The sequence below is a fragment of the Cervus canadensis genome, chromosome 14 (assembly GCF_019320065.1).
Source record: "Cervus canadensis isolate Bull #8, Minnesota chromosome 14, ASM1932006v1, whole genome shotgun sequence".
NCBI classification, from domain to species: Eukaryota; Metazoa; Chordata; class Mammalia; order Artiodactyla; family Cervidae; genus Cervus; species Cervus canadensis.
The window spans coordinates 31,217,154-31,240,190 of record NC_057399.1 but is presented as its reverse complement, the minus strand read 5'-3'; the positions used below and the strand labels follow the sequence as shown (position 1 = coordinate 31,240,190).

Below are 23,037 nucleotides of genomic sequence, written 5' to 3'. Positions count from 1 at the left end.
GAGAAACCGATTTCTTGTTCCTCAGTAGCGCTTACTCCCCGCCCTGTAGGTAGGGAGGGAGTCAAGACCTCGCCTCTTCGCTCCTGAGGGCCGGAAGAGCTTGGACCTTCCCGGTGCGCGCCACGCCGCGGCTGGAAGGCGGGAGGCCGGCGCGCAGCCCACGCGCGCCCCGCGTTCGCCCGCTCTAAAATGGCGGCGGAGGCAGCTAGCTCACACCCCGCCGCCCGCGCTCCTCCGAGTCGTGGCCTCGGGAGGAGGGAGCGGGCCGGAATGCGGAAAGCAGGAGAGCGAGGGCGGCGTGGACCCTCCAATCCAGCGCGTTCCCCACCGCCCCGGTATGCTAGAAGTCAGCAGGCGCCTGGCTACCGGGAATACAGTCGGCGCCTCAGAAACGGGAGGGGTGGCTAACGAAAAAGTGAGGGGAAAAAAAGAGAGCGAGCGAGCAGCGGCACATCCGGGAGTCTACGCCCGCCCCGCCCCGGAAATGATGTTTACATGGGGGCGGGGTCTCTCTCTCCAAAGAGGATTCTTCCCCAGCTGTAGCTGGTTGTCTCACAAGGTGTCTGGAATCGTCCTCAACAGCCCCTCTCCTGGGTTAGCCGTTACCGTTTCCCGCTCTGAGGCTTCTTGGCACAATGCAGGCTGCTGCGACTGGTAGCTCTCGTTTCACAGAAAATATCCCTCGCGCCACGGCCCTAAATTCGTCCTCCAGCCTTGCCAGGGCGTGTAGTACCGTACCTCCGAGGAGACTCTGGGGGTAACTTCAGCCCCTGCCAAACCTAGCGCATCTCTTTGGAATTCTTGCTCGGAAACCTGCCCTCACTCCCCCCCGATAACTCGGTTCGGGGGTTGTCCGTCACGGAACTGAGCCCGCCCCTTCCGGCTGCTTGCCGGCCCGCCTCCTCCTCTCTTCCCTCCCCCACCCCTCCCCGTGCGAGTGTCTCCCTCTCCCTCTCGCTCCCTCTCTCTTCTCCCTCTCTCTCTCTTTTGTGAGTTATAGCAACCGTTGCCTTGTGAATCAAGCGCCATAGTCACCGTAGTCCTGGCGACTGTTACCCATCAACAACAACTACTCCTCTCCTCCTCCTCCTCCTCCTCCTCCTCTTCCTCCTCCCCACCACCACCATCTCCATCACCCACCAACAACACCACAATAATCCACAGCCAAGGTGAATATTCTTCGGTCTCTACATGTGTGTGGGAGCGTGTGGATGCGTGTGAACGCTTGTGTCCGTGCGTGTGTGTGTCCGTGCGTGTGCGAGCCGAGTGTGGCTGTGCGGGGGTCTCACTTCTGACACCGGGGCTGCAGCTGCGGCGCCGCTGCCGAGGGGCTCGGTCCCCCGGGCTTGTTTACAATGGACCGTGCGCGCCGCGGCTGGGTCGGGGGTGTGGGCGCCGCGCCGCCCGCCCGCCGGCCCTGGCCCTCCGCGGCCGCGCTTCAGGGATGGAGCGGGAGCTCGGGGGGCTGCGAGCGGAGCGGGAGAGGGAGCCACAGTTCTGCGCTGCGGACGGTGGAGCTCTCCCCTAGGTCTGGGGCTGAGGAGGAGGGCCAGGTGAAGAGAGAAGGATTCCCCCCCACCCCCCTTTCTTTCTTTAATTTTCTTGTTTTACAAAGCTGCTTGGTTCCTGCTTCTTCCAAAACCGAAATAGACAACAGTGTGCAAGGGGGGACCCAAGAGGTGGTGTTTTGTTGTTGTTGTTCACTTGTGGGGCCTTGTTACGGGTTTTGTTGTTTTTATCCTTATACAACGGTGAACTTTTCTCACCGCCTATTCCCTTCATTTTTGCCCCTCTTTGCCTTGTGCTAAATGAGCTGCTCTTTTACCATCATCATCAGCTGCACGGTTTTCTTTTTTCTTTTAAAACTGTGTTTTCTTTGTGCTGCAAACAGTCTTTATATCCTTTCAGCACTCTTCCCTACCCCCTTTCTTTTACCCCCACACCCCTTGCACACACACTGGAGCCAGGGGCTTCTTGGCTGGGTTCTTTGCTGCACTGGGAAGATCTTTTTTTTTTTAAAGTCTCTCTCCTCTCTCTTTCTCTCTTGGTGTGTGTGTGTGTGTGAGTGTGAGATTTAAACCGGATGCAGGGCATCTGTGATACTTGGTTAGTAGTTATTGACAGTGCTTTATCCCTTCATGTGGAGATGGGAGGGGTACTAGTGAGGTTCCATTTCACTTTGATGAACCTCCGTCCCCACAGTGGAGTGTTAACGATTTTCATTGTGGTTATGAGACTGTGTGTGTTACACACAGGGAAAGGACAGAAGGAAGCTTTGTGAGAACTGTTTACAGTGTTATTTGCGACAGTTATGGTACTTCTAAAGAGTTTCTTTTTCTTTTTTTCCTTCATCTTCTCTGTTCGTTTTCCTTTGAGAGTTGAAATTGAAGTCAAGTTGTTCATAAAGAATGTATGAAGCTTCTCAACTTGAAACGTGTGTATATTTCACTTTCTTTGTGGTTGTTAAGATCTAGGCATGTGTGTACTTAACAGTCTTTTTAATATTAGTTTTTTGGTTTTCTTTGGACAGTGACTTAAACCTGCTGAAGAGAGAGAACTTTTTCTTTTTTAGGTCTTTCCTTCAAAATTCTATTTTTCTCCGTACATTTGAATATTTGTCAGTCCTCAAGTTATAGGCTCTTAGATACAGGTAACCCAGTTTCAGAGATCCTGTAAATTTGTTCATTTTTCAGCGCAATGTTTAATTATTAGATCATGAGTAAAGAGTTTGATAGTGTGTGCTAAAACAAATGTAATGTACTATTTTATTTGCACATACTGAAGTTTCCAAATTGGAATTTTTAAATACTTACTTAGTCTTTTTTTCTAACAGCAAACCATATATTGATTTGCCCGGCAGAACAGACCATGGATAATGTGACAGTATTAATTATTCTTGAGATTGTCCATGAGCAGGTTGGGTAATTGTAATGCAATTTAAGGCTAATACTTTGTAAAATAAGAGTTAAGGTTTAAAAACTTTTCTTTTTTAAAATTAATTTCCTTGTGGTTGGTATTTTAAATGAAGATGATGTTGGTTCTGAACGAAGACTTTCTCAGAGCACTCAAATTTCTTTATATTTGTCGCCCCCTCCCCAACCTAGGTTTCATGCAAATTTCTAATACTAACCTGTATTTTTTTTCTGTTCAGGTGAGTGTCAAATGCCTGAACACTTTTGGATGGTGAAGTTCCTGGGTCCTTATAAACTGAAGTTAATAGGAGTTTTACTGTCTTGAGACAGTTTCAGACTTTATGCCATTTACATAATACATTTTCAGTCGAGTAGATTATATGCTATAATTTTATAGTTTAATGTTTTTATTAGCAGTGTCCAAGAACTTTTTTGAGGTATTTCACTCATTACGACTATCTCAGGTTTTCTCTAAGTTAGATTTTCATTCATGAGGTGTTTTGAGAGCAGAACTTAATTTGAATTCTATTACTTATCCGTTATTAAAAGCACATATGTGATATAAAAGTTGCTGCTAGAGATGCCTTGAACTCAGGTGTGTCAACGTTATTCATATGGATCAAGTAAATAATAGCCAGAAATACTAACAAAGGATAAATTTTTAAATTTAACATACCGATAAATAGTGGTAACACTTAAATTTTTTTTTCCTGTGATGTTTTTCCTAGGAGAGACTATATTATGTGTTGGTATTCTTTTGTGTTTCTATTAGACTAAAAAAAAAACACTGAAGTGTCCAAACTTTAAAGCTAAAATTATTAAATAGGAGTTACTTGTAACTTATTTTGAATAGCTGAATATTTGTGATTCATTATATGTCATAATGTCTGTCTCAGCCTTTTTATATTATTGTGCCTATTGCATTAAATGGTATAGGCATATTTCTGTAATATATTTAAGTGTATAACAGTAAACTAAACTACACTTCTCAAATGCATCATTCTACAGTGTTTTCATTATATGGGATGATTATGCTAATTTTAAAAATAGTATATTATTCCTCCATATTCAAATACTCTTGTACTCAAGAGGTTTATAGTTAATAAGTTTAGGATATGCAAAAAACTTAGAGTTTATGAATTTAATATATGTTAACCCTAAACAATATTTTTTATAGAAGCATTTAATGGTTAAAGGTATTGCTATTAAAAAATAGGAATTAAAACATGAATTTTGAATCAAAGATTTAATCTTTTATTTAAGTGATACATGTTACAGTTTGATAACATGTTTCATTGTCCTTCAGAAGGTTGATGTTTTATGTACTCTCTAAACTGTCAACTGAAGAAATCAGTGGGTGGAGTTTGATTTTACATCTCAGAGTTTTTAGTAAGTATGTGTGTGTGTATTTAAAAGAGAAGATAGAGTATCAGATATGTAGGAAGAGTTTAAAAAAACTTTTCTGAAAGGTGTAGTAAGAATGTTACTTTTTTTTTTTTTTTTGGTACCTCTAGTGAGTATGTTACAAGAAATGAGAATACCAAACAAAGCTCTTCAAATTACAGTCTTCAAAGACATAAACCTTTACATTAGGAAAATGTGCTAGGTTTTTTGTTTTTTTGTTTTTTTTTTTGCTTGCTTGCTTTGTTTTTATGCTGAGCATTAGCCTGAAAATCCTCTACATCTAGTTACTTTAAAAATAAACAACTTAGTTTCCCTAATGGAAATATTTGTCTTTACTCTTTGGTATAGAATCCCAGTGGCTGTTGGAAAACAGATTTTAAATTCCTCTCTGTTCACAGGTGCATAGTGTTCCCATATTTTGGAAATCTAAGATTAAATGGATTTAACTAAATCTAGCTTTGTTAGGGACAGATGGCTCTTTTAAACAGGTGTCACTTTCATTTCTAGTGCATTGTGTTGGGACTTCCAGTGGTTCACAAACGAGCTGTCTAAAGCAGGTGGCATCCTTTGCTTTTGTTCTTAGTAAAATATACTTTTGGAGTTAATTATTTTCCTAGGAAGAGTTATTTTTCTTTTTAAAGTAAGGTTTTGAACTTTTCAAATTAAGATTCCTAATTTAACTAACATAACTTTTATTTTTGAGTATTATTCTGATTTTGAGCTGTGTAAGCTGCAGGTCCTTTCAGAAAACACTTCAAATTCTTTTAAACAGTGATAAATTCCATTTGAATCCAGAAAAAATACTCAGGAGCACTTCACACAGTCAGTTTATCTGAAGCAAAAAGCCAGGGCAGATTTGAATAAAGTGAAATTAGGTAACAAAGTTAACTTTTGCTGTCCCATACTTGAATGTTTTTTTGGCAGCATTATTTTAATTTAAATATTAAGTGTTGAGAACTGGTGTTGTTTTGTTGGTTATTTTAAATATTATCAAGTGAAAACATTTTCCTGACCTACTTTGATTGTTACTATAAAGATTTTAGTGCTCTTTTTTAAGTGAAAATTGTTTTTAAGCATTAATGTTTAAAAATATGTACTGAAATAAATAAAAGAGTATCAACCTATTGATTCTTAAAGTTCATTTTTACTTGAATTCTATCCTTTTTTTGGTGGAAATTTTATACATCTTACAACAGATGCACCAGAGGGTGCTATGCTGTTTGCAACAAGAGATTATTATCACAAAGAATGTGATCTGATTAGAACTTTTATTTAAAGAAAAAATTTAATTACATATGCATTCAAGCATATAATAGCCTTATTTCTTTGGAGTTTAAATTTAATATACTGTCTTAATTGGCAGTTTTTTTATCAAAGCCTGCCTCTCTGAACTAATATATATTAGCATAGCATAAAACAGTATCAAGATTGATATCTTTGGTATCATCTGAATGTCATCATTTGTCCTATATGCACATACATTTATCATCTTCTTATGAAGATATTTTAATTTGTATCTAAAAAAATTAGCTAACTTGAGAATCATACTATTTTGGCAGTGTAGCTTTGTACTCTGTAAATTGGTTATCGTTGCACCTATCAATATACTGTATGTCTTTATAACATTTATATATGGCATTATTAGTGGTGTGCTTTTTATCATATAATCTAAAAAAAAGCCATTTCAAAAGTATAAATTGTAATAATAGTTATCAGGCTAACTAAGTCAACAGCAATAAGAATAGAAATTGTCTGGAGAATTTGGTCCCTACTTCATGTTGTTAGAATAGTCTGATTTGAATATTTAACTTGGCTTTATTATCTGAAAAGTTTTAGATTCTCTGCTTTACTCTGTGCCTTATGCTTCTAAACTGGAAGCGACCATGTATTACTTTATGTATCTGAATATTTGTTCAGCAAGGTTTTTTAGGAGAACACTTGAATCCAGTCTTTGGGGTTCTTGCATCATTGACTTTACTTCTTCCGTAGTACATATACATGTAAGGTAAATACTGAAGCAGTAGTTGTCAGTGTTTTCCTCAAGTAAGCTTAGAGAGGCACGGTTATATCAAGTCAGCTTTTCTCCAGATGATGGATTTATGTGTACTGTAGTTCCACATTTATTACAATCAGCAAAATGTGATTTTTTTTTAAAGTACCTTTATAAGACATAGTATTTCATGTGTTGGAATGCCAGAGACTCCAAAACATCAATAGAGAATAACAATATTTTAAAGTATTAGTCTTGTTAAAATAGGTTAGGAATTTCTCCTTAAAAATATGGTCCTACTAATTCATTAACAGAATTGGTTAATGAATAAATTATTAAATTGGCATAACCAATTTTTGCTGCTGAAAATTTAAAGTATTATGACATTGTTTCAGAACCTTTATATTTGATTTATATTTCATATCAAACTATAAGACGTATTTCATGAAAAATCAGTTAAAAAGTTGGAATGTAGTTAGAGTATCAAATAGGTGTATGTTTTGTTTTTTAAATAGATTGAGGATAAATATATTGGTTAAAAACACAAGGCTTTGGATGCAGATTTCAGATAATCTTATCAGCTATGGAACCTTGGACAGGTTATTTCCTTTCCTTTGGCCTCAGTTTTCTCATCTCAAAAATGGATCAGTCTTAGCCTGCCTTACAGAGTTTTGTGACGAGTAAAGGAGCTAATTCATGTAATGTGCTTTGCTCAGTACTAGACACAGAATATATGCCCAGGGGCTCGGTGGTAAAGAACCTGTCTGCCAGTGCAGGAGACACAGGAGATGTGGGTTCGATCCCTGGGTCAGGAGGATCCCCTGGAGGAGGAAATGGCACCCCACTCCAGTATTCTTGCCTGGGAAATCCCATGGACAGAGAATCCTGTTGGGCTGCAGTCCATGGGGATGCAAAGAGTTGGACACGATTTGGCAACTGAGCATGCAGGCATCCATGCACACACATGTTCAGTACATGTTGGCTCTTATGGAATGCTGAGAAAATACCCAGTCTAAAATTTCTGCTATCTAAGAATTCTTTGAATATGCTATTGGGTCCTAAGTTTTGAAAGATTTTGCTCACTGATCTACATATTAAATAATTATTCCCTTTCCCTCCTTTTAAAAATAAAGAGACCGAAGCGATCAACCGTAGGCTTGGATCAGCATTTAATAACCAGTCTTGTTGTTACACTGAATTAATAGGGTGCTGGGGCTTCCCAGCTGATGCAGTGGTAAGGAGTCTTCCTGCCAGTGCCGGAGATGCTGGAGACTCAGGTTCGATCCCTGGGTTGGGAATACCCCTTGAAGGAGGAAAGGGCAACCCATCCCAGTATTCTTGCCTGTAAAATACCATGGACAGAGGAGCCTGGTGGGCTAAAGTCCATGGGGTTACAAAGAGTCAGACCCGAGTGAGTGACTGAGCACACACAATAGAGTGCTAGCCCAAAGTTATCTTTTAGTTTTAGTTTTCTACAGCCTTATTATAATGGATTCTTTTGATGTTGGATACCTTTTCTGGTCTAGAGATTTCAGACTGAGAATTAATGGTGTAACACTTCATAAACTCTTACACTTCCCATTGTCCAATTTATATTTTCCTTTTCACATCTATTATACGTGAATTCATTTGAGAGCATTTTGAGCCCTACTTATATAAAATGCAGTCATTAGTATATAATAATGACGATAGTTGTATAAGGATGAGTTCATCAAGGGGTTATTCCCATTTATAATGCACTGCTTAGAATTGTTATTGTAACAACAGTAGAAAAGTGTGTGAGGTCACCATTTATATACCTTTACAATAAGTAATTTTAGAAGAGTTTGCCAACCTCAATGTTGCGGTATAAAGTAACCTCGAGAGTGTTATTTGGTAAAACATATAATATGAAATTATAGAGGAAAAATAACACCTTTGGTTTCCTTTGTTAGGGCATTAAAGATGTTGAAAGAATCATTTTAGTTGACTGCTATATCTAAAGTTACTATTCAGTTAAGTTTGCTATGTTTCTATTTTTCTAAGCACTTTGACTAAGAATGAAATGTTTTTCTCATTTTGGAGTGATCTAAATAGCCCTGATCTTTCTCAAATTGGAAATATGATTTGTCCATTACATTTGAAAATTTACCTGATACTGTGTGTCATCATTTTTGCTCAAGTATCATGTACTGTACAGGCTTTTTGCCTGTCACCCTCATCTTACGTACTTCCATCCTTCCACTCCTGTTCAGTGTTCAGTTAAGTATTCAATTAAGTATATGACTCTTTTACATTATTTTTATAGATAATTAATGCCAACTTATAAAGTAGGTAGACTCTCAGCTCAGCTGTCTCTGCTTCCTTTCACCAGTGAATCTAATACATTTTCAAGGGAACTTTTGGAAAAAGGCTGGGAAATGTGACTTAGATGGCAAGATAATATATCTTTCTTACCAGTTTCATTCATCTATTATCTTTGTAAACTTTGTCCTCTTGAACAAATTCATATCTTTGTTCCACTAATGATGTAGCCTGAGCATAATTATGCTCCACAAGTATTTCTTCCTAGTCCCGGCTATGTACTGGCCTCTGGCTAAGCACTCCTGGTTGAATCTCTAGTCTAGTCCCAAAATACCTTCTTTGCATAGTCACATGTGCCTGCCCATTGCTGACTTTTAACTCCTGTATTCTTCTTTCTCTGCTTTCATTAGAAGCTGTAATTTGTTGTTGTTTAGTCACTAAATCTTGTCTGACTCTTTTGTGACTTCATGAACTGTAGCCTGCCAGGCTCCTGTGTCCATGGGATTTCCCAGGCAAGAATACTGGAATGGATTGCTATTTCCTTCTCCAAGGGATCTTTCTGACCCAGAGATCGAACCTGTATCTCCTGCATTGCAGGTGGATTTCTTTACTGCTGAGCCACCAGGGAAGTCGGTCAGAAGCTGTAATACCCAGTCAGTATTGCTTGCCTTGACTTCACAGTACCTGATTGAGATTATGAGAGGTCTTCCTGTTTAGGCAGAAATGGTCAAGGGGTAATAGGAGCTAAGAGTGAGGCAGCTTGCATGAAAATGAAAGTACATTGGTTGGAGAGAGGAGACAGATACACTGACAGGTGATGTGCAAGAAGAAGATAGGGGAACTAGGCTGAGAAATAAAGGTCTTCAAGCACCAGCCAAAGAACAGTAAAGAGGAGGAAAAGAAGCTTCTGTTCTGATATGCAGCCTGCCACTAAGTGAAAAACCTTCAGCTAGTCACTTAAACCTGCTAGGTCTCAGTTTCTCCATTTCTAAACTGAAACAGCAGTGCTGTGTGATCTCTAAAGCCCTTTCCAGCGCTAATCATCTATGATTTCATGGTGAGATTGGTGTGGGGAAAAGGGAAACATGCCAATAACATGGAGCCTGGAATCAGTGTTTCCTTTACTGATGGCATTTTGCTTGCCCGTTGTTTCTTCTGATAAGAACAGCAAAGAAAACCCAGAGCCTGGGTCTACCATAATGGCCATGTCTATGGCACAGTCTCAGAAGCTTCCACTTTTTCAGTGGCTCCTGAGGGGAGCTGTGACCAAGTGCCCTGATATCCTCACCCACGCAGGAATAAGCCGAGTCTTGCAGCTTGAGCTCCTGCCGAACCAGCTCCTTTATGTCTGTGTGCCAGACAAGTGTCTGACAGTTGGGGCTCCTGCCTGTTGCTCACCAATGAGATGTTTAAAACAGGACATGATCTCCCAACTCTGTGGATAGGCAAATTGACAGGGAAAGTGGGGGCATGGAAGATAAGCTCTCTCTGCAAGCTTTGTTCACTCTTATTAGAAGCGGTAAAAATTAATTTAGTTTCTGTTGGTCTCATTTTTCAACATTTCTTCCCCAGTTCCTAAAGCCTTGACTTTTTTCTTCCCTTCATACTATTCAGCTACTTTTGAGAAGAGCTAAAATCCTGTCAAGGAGTCTGAGTAAGTTCCCAGGGCCTCTTGACTGCTTTGGGGCTGTGCTGTGGGATGCATTGGCAATCATTGTTGCTTTTTGCTTTCTGAATATTGTTTATACTTGGATATGCATTTTTAAATTCAGGTTTTTTGGCAGAGAAATTATGTCTTTTGGTCAAGAAGTATGCATTTTCATAACTTAAAAAAAATCTTCATTGGAATATGGTTGACTTACAATGTAGTGTTAGTTCCAAGAGTATAGCAAGATTGGTTAGTTATACCCATATGTATATCCACTCTTTCTTAGATTCTTTTTCATAGAGGTCATTACAGGGTATTGAGTAGAGTTCCCTGTGCCATACGGTAGGCCCTTATTAGTTATCTGTTTTATATATAGTAGTGTGTATATGTCAGCCCCAATCTCCCAGTTTATCCCTTTCTTCCCCTTTCCCTCTTGGTAACCATAAGTTTTGTTTTCTACATCAGTGACTCTGTTTCTGCTTTGTAAATAAGTTAATTTATACTACTTTTTAGATACCAAATACGATATTTGTCTTTCTCTTTCTGATTTACTTCACTCAGTACTTTATTTGGCAAGTGCACTTAACAAGATTTTAGACGATTTTTCATTTGTTCATTAATATAAGTCTTACGTTCTGCTTTATCTTACCTCTCCTACCAGTTTAATAAGGGGTATATGAAAGATTAACAGATTTTAATCATTACTTTTAATACTTGAATGCTATTTTTTATTGATTAATAGAAATGTATTCAAGTTTCTGAATTACAGATCTGCATGCTTGATGGCTTCAAACATTTCAGTATAAAACTATCATCCTTAAAAATGCATCTGGCCCTCTCAGTCTCAATCAGCATAGTTTATCTTAACATGCAATTAGAAACCCTTTGCTTCTCGGTTAAATTTGTTTCTTCCATGCTTTAGTTGTGGGGGTGGTGAGGGAGGCTGCTGGAGCAGGGCAGGAAGAAAGAGATACATGTAGAAATTATATCCTGTTTCCATGATTGAATATTAGTGCTTTGCATACTCTATCCAGTTGGTTTTCTGGACTGTGAAGTTTTGGTGTAAATAAAGATTTGTGTGGGGATTGCAAGGCATGTGGGGTGGGGTGGGGAACAGAAATGACTTAGGTGACCCAGTATTTCTTTCAGATCTGTTTCCTTTCCTGTGTTATAGTACTAATGAGGGTATGTACACTTTTGGAGGATAGGCATTTTATTATTTCATATTTGTGTGATTCCTTTTCTCCTAAAATACTTGACTGTATCTTTTTATGTATGTAGTATATACAACACCCTTTGTATATTGGTATGCAGTAATATCCTTCTCTTTTAAAGAGTCTGTATTGTGGTTTAGTCATGCACAGATTTAGAAAGGTAGGAGTAAGCAGTGAGGAAATGTAGTTTCTGTGCAGATAACAGAAATGATTCCTTATAATCACCTCTCTACATTTTTCTTTGATAGATTGTTTTGTGGATATATTTTTTTGCAATAAAGTCTAGATTTTTCCTCTATTCCTACTGAGGCTTACATTTTAAAAGAACCAAAGAGTGTAGTCTGTCACATCAGACTTTCACTGATTGGCATCTGATTATATCTGATAACAATCTTGGAGATGAGTTTTAATGAAGTGTCAGCATAAGAGTCATTAAAAAAAACACATGAAAAGATATTATATTAGTGATCTTAAAATCACTTTTACATCTTAAATATACAATATGCATATTTTGATGTGCTGTGATGAAAACCCAACATGAAATATTAATACACAGACACCAGATAAAGTGAGATTATTTGTTTTGATCATGTAACATGATCACATTATATGCTTTTAAAGGACATTTTAAAACATGATATTTTGTTTAACAAGTCATATTTCTAGGGTGTACTTTCATAAAGAAAACTGGATTTTAGCTTATATGTAGTGTTTTGTGTATGTATATGTTTGTGTATAGACCTTTAGAAAATCATTTTAATTGGTACTTCAGAACTTCGGTCAACACTGTTTTTGCCCACTGGTTTTTGTATTTTGCATATCTTGGAACAATATTAGTGTTATTTTCTTGAAGCAGAGAAAATTAGGGGACTTTGTGGCTTAAGTTCTTTGAATGACCTTTCTGTGAATTGGGGAGCAATTTTTAATAGTGCCTCACATTATACAGTGATATTTAAAGGCTACCTTTACTTAACAAAGGCTATGAATGCTGAAATTGAATTGAATTGTTAAAGGCAAAAATTGTAATTCTGATTATAGTAGGTTAAGATAATGTGCTGCTGGATCAACATTTGATCTTTTATTTTCAGAAATCTGCCTAGTTCTGAAATTTGAAGCCTTTTAAATAATGTTGAATGAGTAGAGCTGTATAATAGATGTGGATTTATATTTCAGCAAAGGTTTGAGAGGTAGATGGTTTGGAAGTCAGGTGGGATTTTATCTCTGAAATTTGGAGGTGATGTATTTTAATATTTTTTGATTGGATTAGATTTACTTGAGTACTTACTGGTCTTGATAGAAATGCCAGTGACCATGGAATGAAGACGATCAGAGACATTTGTGGGAGGAGGTCATTGTAGTGATCCTGACATGTCGCTCAACCTTCCTTCATGCTGTCCTTGATAAACTTTAAAGTGAAGACATCTCTTTTGGGTAATATTAGCCTTTGATATTGTGTTTTTGTTAATTTACATGGCTGCCTGGAGTTTCCCAAACCCTACCACAGTCTTGTGTGATGCATTGTCCATGAGCTTTGGAAGCTCCAGCGTATGTTTTGGTTTATAAATCTTAGAAAGAATGATAATTGATGACTAGGCATGCCTAGAACAACACCTTAATCTGAAGGAATGGGATAAGATGAGGGTAATTTCGTAATTTCCAATCATATTCTTGGAAAACTTAGACTAGGAATAATGACTAATACAGTATAGAGGATAAGAAGGGTGATATTAGGGGCTACATAGGAAATTCACTTGGCCAGATTAAGCATATTTAGTAATATTACTGCTATCATTAATAACATTATTTCTAATATTCTATTCTAAAATATTCTAGCAGAGACATAAGAAAACTTTTATATGTTAGTCTATAAGCTTGTAGTTTTATATCTTTGTTCTTTAGCTTTATTTTTGAATGAGAAATTAAGGATTTATATCAGTGTGTATTTAGTGCCAGTACGATTTTGGTTAATTTAGGAATCCTGAAATGGCTTGGCTTTCTATTGGGTTTTAAGGAGTACTTTGAAAGAAAAGAGAAAAATTAGGTATTTGATACAAAATTAGATATTCTTGGCTAGGTGGACATATTTTTTAAGATCTGAAATTTTAGAAGGCAGAAATGATCAAGATGATAGTTAGACATCAGGAGGGATTAAAAACAAAGGATTGGAGGAGACATTGAAAATGAAATTAGATGAAACCTTGAAATAAAGGTTAAAAATAAGTTGAAATGGATAAATCAAAATATGAATGGTATAATAATTTGTTAGATGAATGATCACTTCTTGGCCTTACTATGATTTTAACAAATAGAGGGGGAGGGGGGATCGGGATGGGGAACACATGTAAATCCATGGCTGATTCATGTCAATGTATGGCAAAAACCACTACAATATTGTAAAGTAATTAGCCTCCAGCTAATAAAAATAAATGAAAAAAAAAAAACCAAATAGAGGAAGCTGAGAAACAAAGTATACTTAAGTTTCTTATGAGCACCACATTTGTTTTTTTGTCTGAAATATTTACAATAAGATCTGGGACCTTTGACTGTTATTGTATGGGACTTCACTATTAATGTTGTATATAGGAAAAGAATTAAACTGAGAAATTACATCAGAGTTTTCTTGTAGTTCTTTTTTTGTAACAGTTAAATGTTAGTATAAAGAATTAATATATTCCATTAGAATATCTGATTAGTGTATATGATATCCAAAGCAGTTAACATTTGGGAAGCCAGTGTATAGTGAAAAACTGTGTACCATAATTGTATTTGGTACAAAACTTTATTTGGAAACTTTAAAAACTAATAGTGGAGAATATAGAATAGCGTAGTGAATCCTCATGGGTCTGTCACTCAGACCTAACGATTATTACATTCGGGTTGTTCTTAAAACTGTATAATACAAAATATTGTTTATAAAATATAAACAAAATAACACTTGTTTATTGAAATGAACTTGAATCCCACTTTGTTTTACATTGCTCTGAAGAAGTTTAAGTCAAATGTTAAGCAGATTCAGTATAGCCTTGAAACCATGGAAACCATGCTTTCATTAATTTAAGACAAAATATTTAAGAGTGTTTGATCTTCTTGTTGTTTCTTCTCAGCAAAGCATTTGTACATCAGGAGGTTTGTTCTCATTTGTTGGTCAGGTTCTCTGTTTATTAATTGCAGCCTCTCCTGCTTGGAATCTGCCTGTCATTACTAAAGGGAACAGCGCACAGCTGCAGTCCTTGTTTGCAGGGCACAGGAAAACAACTGTCTTTATATACACCTGCTAGAGGTGAAAGAGATTACTGTTTTGCACATCATTCTTTTAACTTGTTTTAGGGTAGATTTGAATGAACTGTTAAGAGCCATTTTGTAAGGTGACAGGGAAGAGAACCATGTATCTTCTGGAATATTCCCTTCAGAGTTAGCTACTCAGTTACTTGGGTATAATAGAACATAAAGGAAGAGACATCCATTGGTAAGAGTTAATGTACTGAAAACTTACGACATCATTCAAAGCAATTTAATGTTTTTTTATTGTCTTCAGAGAATGAGGAGAGTCCCTTAGTTTTATTATTTGACTGAAGTCTTGTTGTTTAGTTGCTAAGTCGTGTCTGACTCTTTGTGACCCCATGGAATGTAGCCCACCAGGCCCCTCTCCATGGGATTTCCCAGGCAAGAATTCTGGAGTGGGTTGCCATTTCCTTCTCCAGGGGGTCTTCACAACTGAGGGATCGAACTTGCATCTCCTGCATTTGGCAGGTGAATTCTTTACAAGTGAGCCACTAAGGAAGCCCGTGACTGAAGTCAGGCAGTATAAAAGAAGCTTATTTTCCAATGCTGGAGTCTATTCCCCACGCCAAATCCATTATTCATGTTGAAAATTATTCTGTAATGAGCAGAATAATATGTGTAACAAATAATGATTAATGTCATTTTGTATGTTGATAAGGGAAGAGAATCAACTATCTTTATATTTTAATGTAATTTAGAAACTAAGCAGTTCCGAATGTGAGAAAATCATGTTGCTCTACTTACTCTCTATTGGAGTAATTCCCCAGTAGCAAACAATGTTCTGATTTGGGAGAACACCATGAGAAGAAAATCTTTGTCAAATAATTAACTTCTGTTTTAGAACTTGAACCTGTCTGCATAACAGCTAAGCTTTTGAGTCTGAAGCTAGAGCTTCAGATCGCCTAGAAAGAATGTCTTCCTTTTTCAGAGACCCAACTTCAGCCTTTCTCCCTGTTTCTACTTAACTACTCTATATTCTTCTGCCTCTTCACTATGTCTGGTCAGCACAGCTGACCAAAAGGGGTAGCCAGGATGCTAGCGTAGAGATTAAAGAGGTGAAAAGTTCTGTTGCTAGATTTACACATGCTTAGAGATGGCACAAATAGAGTCCAGCAGAGACATAATTAGGATGTTTCATTTTAGAAACAGAATTTTTAAGTTGGAACAGACTGGAGGTTATCTCTTTCAACCCTCCATCCCCCATTTATTTGAAAGAAAATGGAGGTTAAGTGACTTGGAAGTATAACATTTTTCAGTGCTGGGGCTCTTGAGCTCCAGATTCCTCACTCCTTGACCAGTGTTCTCATGGTGTATACTTCTTATGCTGTATACTTACTTTCATTAAAAGCCGGCAACTCAAATGTGCTGCCTTAGATATTCACAGTACTTGCTTATTTTATCTACAAGTCTGAGCTCCATATTTTTCCTAGAAAAAGTAAAGTTTTGTAATTCTGTATTCAATTTTGAATATATATCTTAATTTATCATGTTATTGTCATTTAGTTGCTAAGTTGTATCTTTTGCGACCTCATGGACTGGAACCCGCCAGGCTCCTCTGTCCATGGAATTTCCCAGGCAAGAATACTGGGATGGGTTGTGATTCCCTTCAGCAGGGGATCCTCCCTACCCAGAGATCAAACCCGCATTGCAGGTGGATTCTTTACCACTGAGCCACCAGGGAAGCCCAGTTTTTGTCATTGTCAACTATAATTTTTGGTATATAGGTCATTATTTAATTGTTTTATTTAAAAATGACATAGAAATGCAATTTAAAATATTTTCCAAGCTCTTAAATAGGCTGTATTCTAAGGGGAAGTACCATATTTGCTTGTTTTTTTTTTTTATAAAGAAAAAGAGCAGATTTGTAATCTCTATCATTTGTACTTCCCCTTTCTTGGGTGTTAGTGATGTATGTCATAATAACTGTATTAGTGTTCATTATCCTCATACTTGGCATACACCTGTTTACTTACTTGATGAGGTAAAGGTGATTCTAATCATTCTAAAGGTGGTTGTAAAAATTTAATGAATTGTTAATTACAGAAATTGAAATATTTGTTCCTCTAGGTCACTTTTTTGGGGAAAAGTAAAATTACTGGCAGCTGCTATTGGCTATACAAGCTGCAACTTGCCTAGCTGGGATTTAAAGGTGCTGCAGCACTCTTAAGTCAAAGAACCAACAAATGAGAGTGTGAAGGGACTGCCCTGTGTTCCATAGCAACGAGAATCAGTACATGCAGTCATGCTGTTATATGACTTCTTATTTTCTTAATCTGAGTTTTTGGAAGGATCTGTTGTTTACTGATTAATAGTTTGAGACTGTGGCAGGAATAAGTAATTACCAAGATTTTGTCTTATTTTTCTGTGTTTGTGTGTGTGTGTGTTAGATTTGGAAGTAAACCTATGAGGTTAGACTTGAATTTAGTTTTGGTATCCTGTTTTGTGATAAAGATGAACAATTTGAGCACTAACCCTGTTGATTATTTGAAACAATCCACCTAAGAGAGACTGAGAAATTGACAAAAAAACTGAACTTTCTAGCAGTAACCTGATGCTCTTACCAGCTTTATTTGTGGCACCAAATCTTAAAGGATGCATTTATATAAAACAGGAGTAGGTTTCCTATGGGGGAAAACCATTTGTCATTTGCTCTTAACAAGGTAAATCTCTATGGACAAACGTTTCTTGTAAAACTGTTCCCCTTGGATTTCTTTTCTCCTTCAATAAAAAAAGAGCTATGATAAACAAAGATATGATGAAATAGTAGTTAGCTCTTGCATTTTTGCCTAGAAGTTACTCATTCTTAATCTTTATGGTTTTATTTTTTTAATTTAATGAGAATTAAGAATCAGGATACAGTGCATTAAATCGACTTTGTGTTAACTGAAGAATAGGGGTTTTGTTTTTGAGTGATGGGGGGGGTGTCTCAATCATTTACTTTTAGACTTAACTATATTCCTGATTTGCCAGCATATACCTACTGGCCCACAAAATGGAACAGAAAATACAAATTATTCAGATTTAAAAGAATGCTAATTACTTGGAAGTCTCATTGAGGTTTGAATATAGAGTTACCAGTTACTAAATATTAGACGCTGGATTTGTTGGATAATAAAGGGGAAGAATCTGAAACATGGAGTGTGGTCTTAATAGCTTATGAATTTATAATCTGGTTAATTTTTTAAATTAAAACTGTTTCTAAATATGAACTAATAGAATCTTCTAAAAAGGAGGTATTTTGGATGTTCTCATATAGCCCAGAGTTTTTTTGTTGGTGTTGGCATCTTTCATTGCCTATTTGTCAGAATTCTTTAAGAACTGTTTATTGAGTGCCACAAATCTGCCATAGGTTGTGTTTTTAGGAAGCTCACAGTTTAGTTTAAATTTTCAAACTTAGATTTCATCATTCTGCTCTGTAAACTGCTTTTTTCTGGCCTGCCTGGTTTATGATGTTATATAGCTGATTAAGAGCATGAACTTCAGAATGGACAACCCTAGGTTTGAATTCTAGCTCTGCCTGCTGCTGATTAGTAGTTTAACCTTAGGCAGATTACTTTAAACTGTTGTTTCAAAAAATTACATTAGATGACTTAGGCAAATGGCACTGTGTCTGACATCTAAGTGCTTAGTGAATGGCAGGTGCTGTTACTACTCTGTACGGTCTGTACCGGAACTCTGACTTATCCTTTTTTTCTGTTACTTGGTTCTCATCATTTATTCTACGTAAACTGTGTTCTCCAGTCTCTCCAGATTCATCTCTCCTAAACTTAGAGTGGTCCCTAACTTCATGAGTTTACTTTTAATGAATTTCTTATTAATGCAGCTATTGATAGGGAATTGTGATTTAGATTTATGTCTATAAATGTTTGATCTTTCAAATTGTTCCTAAGATTCCAGAGGGTAAATGACTACAGAATAGGTTTTTGAACTCAACACAAAACCCAGTATCTTTTCCTAATAGAAGCAATTAATGAAAAATTATTAAATCTCAGATTGCTTATCTTTATCAATTATAGAAATCACTTTTAGCCATTATATAAGTCAAGAAACACCTAGAGTAACAGGAAAATATGGTCTCGGAGTACAGAATGAAGCAGGGCAAAGGCTGATAGAGTTTGCCAAGAAAATGCAATGGTCATAACAAATACTCTCTTCCAATAACACCAGAGAAGACTCTACACATGGACATCACCAGATGGTCAATACCGAAATCAGATTGATTATATTCTTTGCAACCAAAGATGGAGAAGCTCTATACAGTCAGCAAAAACAAGACTGGGAGCTGACTATGGCTCAGATCATGAACTCCTTATTGCCAAACTCAGACTTAAATTGAAGAAAGTAGGGAAAACCTCTAGACCATTCAGGTATGACCCAAATCAAATCCCTTATGATTATACAATGGAAGTGAGAAATAGATTCAAGGGATTAGATCTGATAGACAGAGTGCCTGAAGAACTATGGATGGAGGTTTGTGACATTGTACAGGAGGCAGGGATCGAGACCACCCCCAAGAAAAAGAAATGTAAAAAAGCAAAATAACTGTCTGAGGAGGCCTTACTAATAGCTGTGAAAAGAGAAGCGAAAAGAAAAGGAGAAAAGGAAAGATATTCCCATTTGAATGCAGAGTTCCAAAGAATAGCAAGGAGAGATAAGAAAGCCTTCCTCAGTGATCAGTGCAAAGAAATAGAGGAAAACAATAGAATGGGAAAGACTAGAGATCTCTTCAAGAAAGAGATATCAGGGGAACATTTCATGCAAAGATGGGCACAATAAAGGACAGAAATGGTATGGACCTAACAGAAGCAGAAGATATTAAGAAGAGGTGGCAAGAATACACAGAAGAACTGTATGGAAAAGATCTTCATGACCAAGATAATCACGATGGTGTTATCACTTACCTAGAGCCAGATATCCTGGAATGTGAAGTCAAGTGGGCCTTAGAAAGCATCACTGCGAACAAAGCTAGTGGAGGTGATAGAATTCCAGTTGACCTATTTCAAATCCTGAAAGATGATGCTATGAAGGTGCTGCACTCAAAATGCCAGCAAATTTTGAAAACTGAGCAGTGGCCACAGGACTGGAAAAGGTCAGTTTTCATTCCAATCCCAAAGAGAGGCAATGCCAAAGAATACTCAAACTACCCCACAATTGCACTCATCTCACATGCTAGTAAAGTAATGCTCAAAATTCTCCAAGCCAGGCTTCAACAGTACGTGAACTGTGAACTTCCAGATGTTCAGGCTGGACTTAGAAAAGGCAGTGGAACCAGAGATCAAATTGCTAACATCCGTTGGCTCATAGAAAAAGCAAGAGAGTTCCAGAAAAAACATCTACTTCTGCTTTATTGACTATGCAAAAACCTTTGACTGTGTGGATCCCAACAAACTGTGGAAAATTCTTCAAAAGATGGGAATACCAGACCACCTGACCTGCCTCTTGAGAAACCTGTATGCAGGTCAGGAAGCAGCAGTCAGAACTGGACACGGAACAACAGACTGGTTCCAAATAGGGAGAGGAGTATGTCAAGGCTGTATATTGTCACCTTGCTTATTTAACTTATATGCAGAGTACATCATGAGAAATGCTGGGCTGGATGAAGCTCAAGCTGAAATCAAGATTGCTGGGAGAATTATCAATAATCTCAGGTACATAGATGACACCACACTTACGGCAGAAGGCGAAGAAGAACTAAAGAGCCTCTTGATGAAAGTGAAAGAGGAGAATGAAAAAGTTGGCCTAAAGTTCAACATTCAGAAAACTAAGATCATGGCATCTGGTCCCGTAACTTCATGGCAAGTAGATGCTAAAACAGTGTCAGACTTTATTTTCTGGGGCTCCAAAATCATAGCAGATGGTGACTGCAGCCTTGAAATTAAAAGACACTTGCTCCTTGGAAGAAAAGTTAGGACCAACCTAGACAGCATATTAAAAAGCAGAGACATTACTTTGCCAACAAAGGTCCATCTAGTCAAGGCTATGGTTTTTCCAGTAGTCAGGTATGGATGTGAGAGTTGGACTTTAAAGAAAGTTGAGCACCACAGAATTGATTCTTTTGCACTGTAGTGTTGGAGAAGACTCTTGAGAGTCCTTTGGACTGCAAGGAGATCCAACCAGTCCATTCTGAAGGAAATCAGTCCTGAATATTCATTGGAAGGACTGATGTTGAAGTTGAAACTCCAGTATTTTGGCCACCTGATGTGAAGAACTGACTCATTTGAAAAGACCCTGATGCTGGGAAAGATTGAAGGTGGGAGGAGAAGGGGACGACAGAGGTTGAGATGGTTGGATGGCATCACCAACTCAATGGATGTGAGTTTGAATAAACTCTGGAAGTTGGTGATGAACAGGGAGGCCTGGTGTGCTGCAGTCCACAGGGTCACAAAGAGTTGGACACGACTGAGCAACGAAACTGAACTAATTTTGTCTAGCCCTGATTTTATAGTGACCATTTGAGCAATGCAGTTACAGTATTCCAAATGGATTTTTTAAAGTTCCTTTTTTTTTTTAAATTGATTTAGTGGAATGAAATGATTTCATAAGTTTTTTGTTATTTCTTCAAATTAGCATCATTAGGGAGTAGATTTGAGCTGACTTAACCAAGGTCTTTTCCTCTTATGTTTTCAAGTGACATTTTGTTACCTAACTCTGTATCTGTATATGCATTGTGTGTGTGTGTGTGTGTGTGTTTGCATGTGTCTGTGTGTATAAAATTTCAGACTTGCTTGGAATTTCCTGTGTCTAACAAGACTAGTTTCTTAGTTTCAGAATTTGAAGAGTGCCTTGTAGAATCCAGTACCTTCTTCCCATTTTCTCATTGTTGCAGACTGTGCAAATTTCTAATGCTGCTTACCATAGGCGAGACCTGGGGGACAATTTTTTTGGGGTGGCTACTTTGAATACTCTCAAACGCTTTAGTTTCTTCTTTTGCTGCCTATCTTCACTGTTCTGCTGAGATGTCCACAAAGTGCAAAATTAGGGCTTGAGTTCCAAGGTTTTACCAATGCTCTTGGTGTCAGAGTGGATTATTACAGTAGTCAGATCTGTGGTTGCACTTGTGATGTTCCACTACAGTTGCACTATGGGATGTTACAGTTGGCTTTGATGTCTACTATGGAGACTTTACCCTGAAGAATGTTTATTTTTTATGAAACTATCATCCATAAATCCATCCAGTTCTTTTTTTAACCATATATGTTCATTCTGTATCATCTTTTGAGATTTTGTTTGGTAAATTTCCTACCAGTTATGAAGTCATCTTGACCTGTCTTCAGACTTAAGGGGTTTCCTTCAATTTCTAGAATCAGTTTAGGTGTACAAGTTCATTTTTACTTTTTTCAGTTATTTATTGAGTAAATATTGGCACCTACTATATAGGCCAAGCAGAGGAATTCTGTGGAGGATACAACAGTGAACAAAATTGATCAGGTCTATGCTCTCAAAGAGTTTAAAGTTGAACAATTGGCAACGAGAGAGAGAAAATAAATGAATATTATAATAAATGGTTATAAATGCTATAGGGAAAAAATAAAGGAGAATAGAGAGGGTAGGTGATGAGAGTGAAGAAAATTTTAAATAGGGAAATTAGGAAAAACTTAAAGAGAAGGTGACAAAGTGTTACAGAGGTAAGTATTGTTTATTTCTTCAAATGTGGCTTTATGTATTGATGCCTTGATTGATGCTAGTCTTCCTTCTGTAAAGGAGGAGCTACAGAGCTGTATTTTCTTCTGTAAATAAAGAGCCCTATCTGTTTACATCTGTTCTTACATAGTACTTTTCTTTCTTCCTTTCTCTTTGCTGCCTTTTATCCATTTTATATGCTTTTCTCTGAATATACACCCTTTTCATTTATATATTCTTTTGTAGTTGTATTGACTAAAACTGTTGACTAAAAACTGGTTTCTATAAGAGATTGGGAAGATTAAAAATCTCTCTCAAAAACTTTTATTTTTTTTTTTGGAGGAGAGAGGAGATTTTCAAGTTCACCCTACCTGCTTACAGGTTAGAGGTTCTTCTGAAACACCTGTAACTGTCACTAAAATATATATTTTAAAAAATGGAAAGAATTGATGCATGAAGTATTAAAAGTTAAAAATCACAGTTAATAGATAAATAGAAATTACTCTAGCCAAACTGCTTATTTGTTGATTATGCTCTCAGTTTACTTATATGGCTAATTTAAACAGAACCAAGACTCTTTGCATATGATGGTTTCTATGGTCAGTGTGTTAGATATGAAAATGAAAAGTCTTTGTTTATATAGGTTAGATATCTGTCATTATCCAGTCATGCTAATTGTGACTT

General features: G+C 37.3%; 1 protein-coding gene across 5 annotated transcripts in view; it reads left to right on the top strand.

The window, feature by feature from the left end:
* The first annotated feature begins 527 nt into the window (after positions 1-527).
* RFX3 (regulatory factor X3) overlaps positions 528-23,037 on the top strand; it is a 304,937-nt gene continuing 282,427 nt past the window's right edge. For 2 of the 5 annotated variants that reach the window (XM_043486872.1, XM_043486873.1), the window contains exon 1: positions 528-1,169. Coding sequence is in view for 2 of the 5 variants with exons in the window: in XM_043486871.1 (XP_043342806.1) it covers positions 2,413-2,434 (22 nt within the window). In the remaining 3 variants the exon portion in view is untranslated. Of the gene's footprint in view, positions 1,170-1,469; positions 1,554-1,609; positions 2,435-23,037 lie in introns of those variants that run through there. The other 3 variants (XM_043486871.1, XM_043486874.1, XM_043486876.1) reach the window with 3 other exon arrangements.